This window comes from Nerophis lumbriciformis, linkage group LG19, assembly GCF_033978685.3.
Source record: "Nerophis lumbriciformis linkage group LG19, RoL_Nlum_v2.1, whole genome shotgun sequence".
NCBI lineage: Eukaryota > Metazoa > Chordata > Actinopteri > Syngnathiformes > Syngnathidae > Nerophis > Nerophis lumbriciformis.
In genome coordinates, this window is record NC_084566.2 from 17,383,376 (window position 1) to 17,396,362 (window position 12,987).

The window sequence follows — 12,987 nt, forward strand, 5'->3', positions numbered from 1 at the left end:
TCCTGAATGTTGGTATTTGGTTTGGCAGAATTGTTCACATATTGCAATAAGAAATATGTTTAACGTACCATAAGATTTGTTGTTAAAATACAGCCAATAATGCAATTTTTTGTGGTACCCTTCATTTAGAAAAGTATCGAAACGTATCGAAATACATTTTGGTACCAGTACCTGTACCAAAATATTGGTATCGGGACAACTCTACTTTGTACTGTTACTAAGCTAGCCTGCTACACACGCTGTACACTTTATGCTAACTGGCTATGGAAGCCTGTTGCATCAAACTGGAACTATCCAACAAATAACATTGCCAATGTTATGTGGTACAACTGTCCTGAGAGGGCAGTACAGACCTTTAGGGGGCTGACAAGCAAGCCGGTAACATTTGAACCAAGATTGGTTGAAAAACATTTCCGCAATAAAGCAAAATGCTGTTTTGCTTAGCAACTAATCGTGCATTGAACGTTTGGCTAAAGCAGTGCTTTTCAATTATTTTCTGTTACGCCCCCTCTAGGAAGAAGAACATTTGTTGCGCCCCCACAGACTCCACCGCTACTATAAATAGTATCATTTGTCTATAAAATTGTTATAAGTACACCTCCGCATTACATTATATCCTAATTACGTTAAATAAAACAACACACCGGTCTTGCCTCTTCTCCATACTTGCCAACCCTCACGGATTTTCCGGGAGACTCCCGAAATTCAGCGCCTCTCCCGAAAACCTCCCGGGACAAATTTTCTCCCGAAAATCTCCCGAAATTCAGGCGGACTCAGGTCCTCCACAATATAAAAAAGCGTACCTGCCCAATCACGTTATAACTATAGAATGATGGAGGGCGAGTTCTTGGTTTCTTATGTGGGTTTATTGTTAGGCAGTTTCATTAACGTCCTCCCAGCGTGGCAACAACACACAACAACAGCAGTCACTTTTTTGTATACCGTAAAGCAGTTCGTCTGCCGTAAACAGCAATGTTGTGACACTCTTAAACAGGACAATACTGCCATCTAGTGCATTTGATGAAAGCACTTTTGTGCGTGCCACACATCAATGCATCATTAGAGAGGGTGTTCAGCATGGTTTGAAAAATAGTGACAGAGAATAGAACAAGGATGGACAATTCAACCCTTAACTCAACAATGAGTAGATGAGTGTTATGTGTGTGTATATGTGTAAATAAATGAACACTGAAATTCAAGTATTTATTTTATATATATATATATATATATATATATATATATATATATATATATATATATATATATATATATATATATATATATATAACATGCACCTGGGGATAGGTTGATTGGCAACACTAAATTGGCCCTAGTGTGTGAATGTGAGTGTGAATGTTGTCTGTCTATCTGTGTTGACCCTGCGATGAGGTGGCGACTTGTCCAGGGTGTACCCCGCCTTCCGCCCGATTGTAGCTGAGATAGGCTCCAGCGCCCCCCGCGACCCCAAAGGGAATAAGCGGTAGAAAATGGATGGATGGATGGATATATATATATATATATATATATATATTATATATATATATATATAATATATATATATATATATATATATATATATATATATATAAATAATAAAATATATATATATATATATATATATATATATATATATATATATATATATATATATATATATATATATATATATATATATATAGCTAGAATTCACTGAACGTCAAGTATTTCTTATATATATATATATATATATATATATATATATATATATATATATATATATATATATATATATATATATATATATGAAATACTTGACTTGGTGAATTCTAGCTGTAAATATACTCTTCCCCTTTTAGCCACGCCCCCAACCACACCCCCATCCCACCCCAAAAGTCACTGGCCATATCATTAGGCACACTTCTCAATAGATTGTGCAGGTGTGTATATGAAAGGGTGATGTTTGCTGACTCCCTTCACGGATAGAAGAGGTCAAGTAGGCGGCTAACCTCTGACCTTCACCCTGACACGATCAACCACGACAGCTGTTGTGACCCTTTGTATTGAAAATCAAAGTTCAACTTTTGGTTTCATTTTCTCAGGAGGAGGACAAGGAGAGTGAAACAATAATAATAATAATAATTAATGGGGAGCTTTGGTGCCCATTTTACTTACAACGTAGTACATAATAGATGGATATTATATTACTGATCAACATTATCAGTTAGGATGGATGAATATATCTAATTGTTCTACACTCCCGTTTCCATGCAAGTGTTGTATTGAGCAGAATAATGTAACGCAGTCATGTGGAAAATTTGGCAAATGACATGTATGTACAGTACAGGCCAAAAGTTTGGACACACCTTCTCCTCATTCAATGCGTTTTCTTTATTTTCATGACTATTTACATTGTAGTTTGTCACTGAAGGCATCAAAACTATGAATGAACACATGTGGAGTTATGTACTTAACAAAAAAAGGTGAAATAACTGAACATTTTTTTTTTTTCAATATTCTAGTTTCTTCAAAATAGCCACCCTTTGCTCTGATTACTGCTTTGGACACTCTTGGCATTCTCTTGATGAGCTTCAAGCACACCTGTGAAGTGAAAACCATTTCTGGTGACTACCTCTTGAAGCTCATCAAGAGAATGCCAAGAGTGTGCAAACAGTATTCAGACCAAACGGTGGCTATTTTGAAGAAACTAGAATCCAAAACATGTTTTCAGCTGTTTCACCTTTTCTGTTAAGTACATAACTCTACATGTGTTCATTCATCATTTTGATGCCTTCAGTGACAATCTACAATGTAAAACAGTCATGAAAATAAAGGAAACACATTGAAATGAGAAGGTGTGTCCAAACTTTTGGCCTGTACTGTAAATTAAATTTGCAGCGCCCCCTACTGGTTGTAGTAGAAATGATTTAAAAGACATGCTAGCATGGAATACAAATATCTGCAAGGTTGTATAATCATTAGACAAATGCTCAATTACAATGAGTGGCTCAGTCCTGTACGTCTTGCTTGGTGGCGACCATGTTTTTAAAACAATTTTGCTAAAATTGTACAGACACAGGCTTTTCCGTCCCCTAAATTCCTAAAGTTACAGTGGGTGTTTTGTACAACAATTTGTACAACAGTACAACTACAACAGTGTAGGGTTGTACGGTATACCGGTTCTAGTATAGTACCGCGATACTAATAAATCATATTCGGTACTATACCGCCTCTAAAAAGTACCGGTCTCCGCCGCCCCCCCCTTTTTTTACGGGCATGACGGCATGTCGTCGTCACGTTGTGACATTGCTGGTTTTACGAGCAGAGGAGCATGTTTGGCAGCGCACAATCACGGTGTACTTACAAGCAGACAGTGTGTAGACAGAAAAGGGAGAATAGACGCATTTTGGCTTAAAAACTAACAATAAAGGTGAAGTTATAACACTGAAATGCCCTCAGGAAGAGACATGGCTAGCTAGCTAGCGGCTAGCATCCAGCCGCAGTCGGCAATGTTTTAGCTACTTCTAAATCACTAATCCTCGCCTCCATGGCGACAAATAAAGTGAGTTTTTTACAAGTATCATCCCTGCAGGACGAAGAATAGCTAAACATGCTTCACTACATACCGTAGCTCACTGGCGTCACAATGTAAACAAATGCCATGGGTGGATCTACACCTGACATCCACTGTAATGATACCAAGTACAAGAGTGTATCTAGTCAATACTACTATGATTACAAAATATTTTTTCCCTTTTAAAATCCCTATTATGTTTATAAACTCAGGAAATACGTCCCTGGACACGAGGACTTTGAATATGACCAAAGTATGATCCTGTAACTACTTGGTATCGGATCGATACCTAAATTTGTGGTATCATCCAAAACAAATGTAAAGTATCAAACAACAGAAGAATAAGTGATTATTACGTTTTAACAGAAGTGTAGATAGAACATGTTAAAACAGAAAGTAAGCAGATTTTAAGTGGATTAATAATCAATTTTTACAGTTTGTCCCTTATAATTTTGACAAAATAATAGAATGATAAATGACACAATATGTTACTGCATACATCAGCAGCTAAATTAGGAGCCTTTGTTTGCTTACTTACTAATAAAAGAATGGATAAAATTGCAATAAGAAATATATTTTTAATGTACCATAGGATTTTTTGTTAAAATAAAGCCAATAACGCAAGTTTTTGTGCTCCCCTTTATTTAGAAAAGTACGGAAATACATTTAGGTACCGGTACCAAAATATTGGTATCGGGACAACCCTACAACATTGTATTGCTCTCACTGGCAGAAGAACAGTCCAGTTGGAATTCTACCAAAACTTTTAAAGATAATGAAATAACCCAACGAGTGGGTTGATGAGATCATTTTATTTAGCTGTGATCTAGTGGCTCGCTCCTCTTTTTTGAATGGGAGATAGTGTAAGGGTCGTAACAGAGATGGTCTGTGTGTACTGGCATTCTGTTGTGTTGGAAGCAATTGGCATGCATGACTGTGTTGCTGTGCAGGGTTCTGTGTAAAAGTGCACACTGATGCAACAATTTTGCACTATTTTAAAAGGGATTTGCTTCTCACCTGCTCATATTTCTCCAGCTCCGTGTGGTAAATCTGTCGTATCTGCGTCAGCTTGGCCCGGTAGTCAGAGTGTTCCGCCGAGTTGTCGGCGCCGATGCCGCCGGTGGCCGCAGCGGCGGCGGCTGCAGCTGCCGACCCGCCGCCTTTCTCGGGCCCGGCGACCCCCTCGGCCAGCAGCATGTTGTCCAAGCGCATCAGCTGGGGATCGGGAGGTTCTTCCTCCTGGGCGCCACGGATACTCAGCACTGCATCGAGAGGAGGAGAAAATGATGACAGTGACGTGACAAATTCTCACTTGAGGTAAAAGCAAAAAAAGAAAAATGGAGAGGACATTTTACAGCGACTTAGGGAGCGTCTTAACCATCTTCTGCGTCAGTCTACTGAGCGAGCCTCTTTAAAAAATGGCCGTCATTTTAATGGATCAAGTCTGAGCCATAAAAAAACGGAGCCTCAGACAGGCCGGCAGCTCGGCAAGACCATAAAACGATAATTTCATCGATTCTGACGATCATTTCATGTAAAAAAAAAAAGAAAATGAACAAAGCCTTCCACCAGAGTTCATCTTTCATTGCTCTCCTTATGCTCAGGCTATGTTTAGTCTCTGGCTGACTGCTTTATTAGCTTGTCAGTAGGCTATTTAAAAGACATAACACCAATCAAACATTTTTTTATTGTTATATTAACGCAAAGACACGCTGCCGAAAAAAAGAAAAAAAAGAAACAAGGCTTCATATTGAAAATGTGCTTCATAAAAACATGCATGACCCCAATGATGTCGTCTTTTTCCTGCGACTACACACGCACTGCAACATAACACCGCCTTGTCACCCAAATTCCGCCCCTCCGTCTGACGTCTGCTCACACTCCGGCCGAGGTGAGAGCGCGTTTGAACCTGTCGTCACGCGCCTGCGGCCCTCGGCTAACACTCAGCTGGCGTGATGAGGGGAGCCAAGTAGGGACGTGACAAAGAAGAAAGAGCCGGCTGAGATGGACATGGTCAAACAATGCAGCAGGCATCCTCGCACACAAAAGACACGGAATAGGACCATTTCTGGGACTGCGCTTCCAAGTAAAATGTGCAATTTTACTGGATTATCCCCATTTACTGGGCACTTTATTAGGTACATCTCTGCACAAATGTGCTTTTACTGAAATACACATTTAGCATGTGACATTTAAAACAAAATAGCCATGAAAGCGCTAAAACATACCGGTGTATTCAGTTTACATTATTCACCCAAGGAACTTTAGTTATTAGAGAGTTCCGGTCGGACGGTTTTTCACGGGACACATTGTTGTTTCCCGATGAGAAGATACTGCTCCGTTATTGATTTAAGTAAAGTCTGAATGTCATTAAAACAGTTAGCTTCATCTTTTGACACTTCTTGCACCCCCGTCCTTGCACGCTACATCGCTACAACAAAGATGACGGGGAGAAGACGCTGCCAAAGGTGAACCACGTAAATAAGAGCGCCCACAAAAAGGCGCATCCTGAAGCGACTGTCTCAAAGATGATCTGTAAAACATAATTTATGCAACATTTTGACCAAAGAACCACCATTACATGTTATGTCGACCACAAGGAAGTGTTTTACATTTAGAAAAAACATAAAAATATATATGACTCCTTTAATGCGCCCTATAATCCGGTGTGCCTTATATATGAAAAGAAGATCGGAAATAGACCATTCATCGGCATGTGCGCCCTATGGTCCGGAAAATACGGTAAGCTCCGTCCCACTCATACACTAATATTCAACTGCACTTGTAAATAAACATGGCCTATCATGGCCTTAAAAACAATACAAAACAAACAACATGGCCTACCAGCATCATAACATGACAATGGGCCATACTAAACAGAAAAAAAAAATATGGTTGCAAAAAAACACCAAAAACTGAATTGGTACCGTATCAATAACATTTCTTTATTTGCATTTTCAGCAATAACACAAAGCTAAGAAGCAGGATGTTTTTTTTTTTTTTTTATAAAATTGATTTAACCTAGAGCTGGGCAAATATTTTGACTCAGGGGGCCACATTGAGAGAAAAGAAATGTGTCTGGGGGAGCCAATTTGTATGTTTTTATAAATGATATATCCACATTTAGCTTTAAAAATCTGCTGTACAGTATGTGTGTTTGGGTCTCTTTTTTTCAGGAACACTAAAAGTTATGACAGACCACCTCAAAAAACGGGATGTCATTTTACAGTTTTTCACTGAATGGGACACCCAGAATGTACATTAAATTAAAGAAAGTGGGACATAATATTAACTATGAACAATAAAAGACTGAATATTAACAACATATGATCATCGCTCCTCTTTTACTTGTCAGACCAGCTCCTCGATAGTTGTATATCTTTTACAATCAAGCAAAACACAACAAAAATGTAACAAACAGCAAAATATGAATGCAAAGTGTAATAAACACCTACAATATGGCACATTATCACTGTTATGCAGAAATTTGTTGTAAAAATCTGCTTCCGCATCTGTTACTGACACATGCGTTTCGAGCTTGCTGCTCTGAAAACAAACCCCACCCACTTTGCTTTGTTCCTGTCTGAGCTGCTGTGACGTAGATTACCGTAATAACTCTTATAACACTCAAAACCGCAGATTTCAACCATTGAAATACTTTCTCTAGTTCAAGACTTACGGTTATTTAAAAACCGCACTGCACATAAAAATGGCGGCTACGGTTTTGATGTTAAAGGTCTAAAAAAATTATGTAGAACATCCGGCGGGCCGAATTGAAAATCTTAATGGGCCGCATGTGGCCCGCGGGCCGTATTTTGCCAATATCTGGTTTAACCGCATAACATATCTGGACCTACATTTAAATGGTTATAATTAGGGCTGCAGTTATTGATTATTTTAGAAATTAAGTAATCTATCGATTAGTTTGTTTGAGCAATCAAGTAGATGAGTAAAACAAACTTTGTAGCCTCAATGTTTTCGGACGTGCTGTCATGAAACAGCTGAAAATATGAGATGCATTACTGTCTTTATGTTGGGTTTTGTTAGTGTTCTCCCGTGTTTTGTGTTAGTTCCTGTCCTGTGCTTTTATTTTGGAGGTTCTTCCGGTTTTGTTGGTGTTTTCCCGTGGCGGCTTCACTTTTGTCCCAGTGCATTTCACCTTCACCTGTTTGCAATCAAGACTATTTAAGTTGATCATTTTTTCTCCATTCGTCGTCGGGGACACTGTTTGTTGATGTTATTGATTCCCTATTTGCTGGAGACCATAGACCAGAGGTGTCAAAGTCAAGCCCCGGGGGCCAGATTTGACCTGCCACATCATTTATGCGGCCCGCCAAAGCCCTGAAATAATACGTGTCAATAAAGCATTTTATCAATGCAGCTGGGATAGGCTCCAGCACCCCCCCGCGACCCCAAATGGGACAAGCAGTGGAAAATGGATCATTTACTAAATGTAATATTTTCATTGTGACAGACAGAAATACATGTATTGCATGCTATTGTGTATATTTTAAACTTTATTATCTAATAATGCAACAAATATAATACTATCATTCATTTCCAACTTCCATCCATCCATTTTCTACCGCTTATTCCCTTTGGGGTCGCGGGGGGCGCTGGAGCCTATCTCAGCTATAAAATTAAAACAAAATACATTTCTGCTTGAGTTATATCAAAGCAAGTTATTCATCAAATTGTACACTGTAGAAATGACAATAGATGTTACAGTAAAAAACAACAACTATACTACCGTTTTTCCATTTACAGTAATATGCTGTAAAAACCATCGCAAATTTTACTGTGAATTTGTGGCGACTCAGCTGACAGTTATTTTATTAAATTTTTTTACTGAAAAATATATATATTTTTTTATAGTGTATGTAATACAAATCTAATAATCAAATGCACAGCAATTAATTTAATAATATTATGAGGTGAAATCTTATACGGTACTTTCATTGTTGACCGGTAGCCCACTTTTCTGAAAAAATATATAAAACCATAAACAACACTAAGAATCGAAAAATTCTAAACCGCTCATGAAGTGCAGTTTTGTACCACTCCCAACAACAATAATAATAAACAGAGTACAGCCCAAACGTTTGGACACACCTTCTCATTCAATGTGTTTTCTTAATTTTCATGACTATTTACATTGTAGATTGTCACTGAAGGCATCAAAACTATGAATGAACACATGTGGAGTTATGTACTTAACAGAAAAAGGTGAAATAACTGAAAACATGTTTTATATTCTAGTTTCTTCAAAATAGCCGCCCTTTGCTCTGATTACTTTTTTTTGCACACTCTTGGCATTCTCTCGATGAGCTTCAAGAGGTAGTCACCAGAAACAGTTTTCACTTCACAGGTGTGCTAAGCTCATCAAGAGAATGCTAAGAGTGTGCTAAGCAATAATCAGAGCAAAGGGTGGCTATTTTGAAGAAACTAGAATATAAAACATGTTTTTAGTTATTTCACCTTTTTTTTGTTAAGTACATAACTCCACATGTGTTCATTCATAGTTTTGATGCCTTCAGTGACAATCTACAATGTAAATAGTCATGAAAATTAAGAAAATCCATTGAATGAGAAGGTGTGTCCAAACTTTTGGCCTGTACTCTATGTTTATTATTGTTGTTGGCAGTGATACAACACTGCACTTCATGAGCGGTTTAGAATATTTAGATTCTTAGTATTATTTATAATTTTGTATATTTCCATCCATCCATTTTCTACCGCTTGTCCCTTTTGGGGTCTCGGGGGGTGCTGGAGCCTATCTCAGCTGCATTTGGGCGAAAGGCGGGGTACACCCTGGACAAGTCGCCACCTCATCACAGGGCCAACACGGATAGTTATTTTTTGTTTAGTGGAAAGATTTGTCAAACTTAACTAATTTCCAGAAAAGTGGGCTACCGGTCAACAATGAAAGTAAATAATTTTCCGGACTATAAGCCGCTACTTTTTTTCCCCAAGCTTTGAGCCCTGCGGCTAATCTGTGGATTTATTTTTACCTCTCACGGCTAAATTATGGAACGGATTAAGCAAAGAAATCAAACATTGTACTAAAATGATCCACTTTAAGAAACGGTTCAAACTCAAAGTCTTTACAAAGTACAAGGAAAAAGAATCCTGATAAACATCTTGAACCTTATTAACTCCACATGTCATTCATAGTTTTGATGCCTTCAGTGACAATCTACAATGTAAATAGTCATGAAAATAAAGAAAACACATTGAATGAGAAGGTGTGTCCAAACTTTTGGCTTTTTTTGTATGTTTATTATTGTTGTTGTTGTTGTTGGCAGTGGTACAACACTGCACTTAATGAGCGATTTAGAATATTTTGACTCTTAGTATTATTTAATTTGTTTTGTATATTTATTTTTATTTTGTTGTTTAGTAAGAAAGATTTATCAAACTTAACCAATTTCCAGAAAAGTGGGCTACCGGTCAACAATGAAAGTAAATAATTTTCCGGACTTTAAGCAGCTACTTTTTTTCCCCAAGCTTTGAGCCCTGCGGTTTATACAAAGTTGCGGCTAATCTGTGGAATTTTGTTTTCCTCTCACGGCTGAATTATGGAACGGATTAAGCAAAGAAATGAAACAATGTATGAAAATGATCCACTTTAAGAAACGGTTCAAACTCAAAGTCTATACAAAGTACAAGAAATAAGTTTTGATGCCTTCAGTGACAATCTACAATGTAAATAGTCATGAAAATAAAGAAAAGGCATTGAAATGAGAAGGTGTGTCCAAACTGTATGTGTAATATGAACCCTTATCTACTAGCTTTCATTCCAGCCTTCTTTGGTTTGACTGGCGTTTATTTTGGTGACAGACACTGTCCTGCCTCTTCCCGCCACCAGAAGGCTCCCTCAGTAAAGGAGCAGCAGCGAGGCTTCCTTCCCTCACTAAGGTGGCGAGAAGGAAAAATGCGGCCAGGTGCAGCCCTCCATTACATCCGCTGTCTTCAAGGACAAAGACAAAGCTTGTGCCGCTTCCGTGCCTCCGTTGCCCAGCGCGCGCGCGAGCCGGACAATGTAATAATAGCCAGCAACATCCTGTCCGTCTACTCTGTGATGACGGACGAAGACGGCGAGCGTAAATGACGGCGTATTGTTCCCCCAACAGTGGCCGCTCGCAGCGGCGGCTCTTTTGTAAATGAGGACGTAAGCCGCGGTCGCCCTGCGACCTTTGTGGCGAGCGGGGGGTCCAGATGGATGCTCGTCTACACCCCCTTTTTTCCTTCTTTTTCCTCCTGGAGCTATATCATCATCCATTCCCATCAGCTCCAACACGTGAGCGAGCTCCGCTCAAGAGGCAAATGTCAATGGCCATCAGACGGCTGGAAAAGGTCAGGAGTTCACACGGGGGGAGGCGCACGCATGCGTCAACCTCCATGTGTGTGTGTGTGTGTGTGTGTGTGTGTGTGTGTGTGTGTGTGTATGCATTGGCAGACATTTTTCCATGTGAATCACACCGGCAGGAAACGCTCGCCAATTGGATGCTGACAAAATAGTGGCACATCCCGACCAGAGGGGGGAAAATCTAATGAGCCTAAGAGTGATTTATTAATTCCCTCCCTCCGACTCCCAGAGTGCACGGCTAAAAGCATGAAATGGATTAAATAAATACAATTAATAAGGGGGATCAAACAATGCGGTTTAATTACCCATCAGCTTTATTTATTCCTCTCGGCTAATAGCGACGGAATCGACGCGGTCTTAATGCCAGTCGGAGTGTGCCTCGTGAACTCTGCAGACGCCGACCATACATTAACATAATCACCTGACAGGAGCACAAGTGGCCTCTATTACGATACATCACGTGCGTACGTTTGCATAATAGCGGCGAGAGGCTTTTATTGTGGGGGTCCGCGCTGCTGTGGCGTCCCTTTATTCCACCGGCAGTCACAGATTAGTATCTATAAAAGGAAGATGGCCGTCGTCTCATCTTGATCATTACCGACAGACTTAATTGAACAATGAAAGGACACAATTCCTCCCTCCCTCCTCCTCTATGTGGGGCAGTGCGCCCCTCTACCCCCATCAAAAAAGGCATTAAAAATGAATAAACAATTCTCCATCCGGAATAATGCATGGAATTCTAAGAATAAGCCTTTGTTTTGCTTATTGACACAACTAATTTCTACCGCTTTGCTCCCTTAAGAGCTGGCTAGCATCCACCGCCGCACTGCCTGCTGTGTGCAGACAACAGGAGCGTAAATAAACGGGGCGATTAAGCCACCCACTCGCACAGGGAAGAACCAAGGTGCACACACACAGAGGACACACACTACTAACTCAGGCATTGAGAAACGCACAAAACGCAGACCGGCAGCCCTTGAGCGTCCGCCCCCGCGCACCCCCCCTCCTCAAGTGCTTTTAAATGAAAGCATGTTTAATTAATGATATTGAGGCATTGTGCCGCATTTAGCGAGATGTACAGTCAAACGAGGCAGCGGCCATGGCGAACTCAAGGCGCCTCTTGACTGGCAGCGGGGTGGCCGACGCTGGACTGGATCCATTTCCCATTAATATCAATCAATCAATCAATCAATGTTTATTTATATAGCCCTAAATCACAAGTGTCTCAAAGGGCTGCACAAGCCACAACGACATCCTCGGTATAGCCCACATAAGGGCAAGGAAAAACTCACCCCAGTGGGACGTCGATGTGAATGACTATGAGAAACCTTGGAGAGGACCGCATATGTGGGTAACCCCCCCCCTCTAGGGAGACCGAATGCAATGGATGTCGAGTGGGTCTAACATAATATTGTGAGAGTCCAGTCCATAGTGGATCCAGCATAACAGTAAGAGTCCAGTCCACAGTGGGGTCAGCAGGAAACCATCCCGAGCGGAGACGGGTCAGCAGCGCAGAGATGTTCCCAACCAATATACAGGCGAGCGGTCCACCCCGGGTCCCGACCCCGGACAGCCAGCACCCCATCCATGGCCACCGGATCTGTGTGTCTTCCCCTCCACAAGGGATAGGGGGCAGCAGAGGAGAAAAGAAAAGAAACGGCAGATCAACTGGTCTAAAAAAAGGGGGGCTATTCAAAGGCTAGAGTATACAAATGAGTTTTAAGATGGGACTTAAATGTTTCTACTGAGGTAGCATCTCTAATTGTTACCGGGAGGGCATTCCATAGTGCTGGAGCCCGAATAGAAAACGCTCTACAGCCCGCAGACTTTTTTTGGGCTCTGGGAATCACTAATAAGCCGGAGTTCTTTGAACGCAGATTTCTTGCCGGGACATATGGTACAATACAATCGGTAAGATAGGCTGGAGCTAGACCGTGTAGTATTTTATACGTAAGTAGTAAAACCTTAAAGTCGCATCTTAAGTGCACAGGAAGCCAGTGCAGGTGAGCCAGTATAGGCGTAATATGATCAAACTTTCTTGTTCTTGTCAAAAGTCTAGCAGCCGCAT

At 40.4% G+C, this 12,987-nt stretch overlaps 1 protein-coding gene across 2 annotated transcripts in view; it reads right to left on the reverse strand.

The window, feature by feature from the left end:
- The window catches only part of LOC133618775 (pre-B-cell leukemia transcription factor 1), a 178,428-nt gene that overhangs the window by 40,735 nt on the left and 124,706 nt on the right, over positions 1–12,987 (reverse strand). For both annotated transcript variants that reach the window (XM_061979471.2, XM_061979470.2), the window contains exon 3: positions 4,568–4,812. In XM_061979471.2, the coding sequence (XP_061835455.1) occupies positions 4,568–4,812 (245 nt within the window). The remainder of the gene's footprint in view (positions 1–4,567; positions 4,813–12,987) is intronic.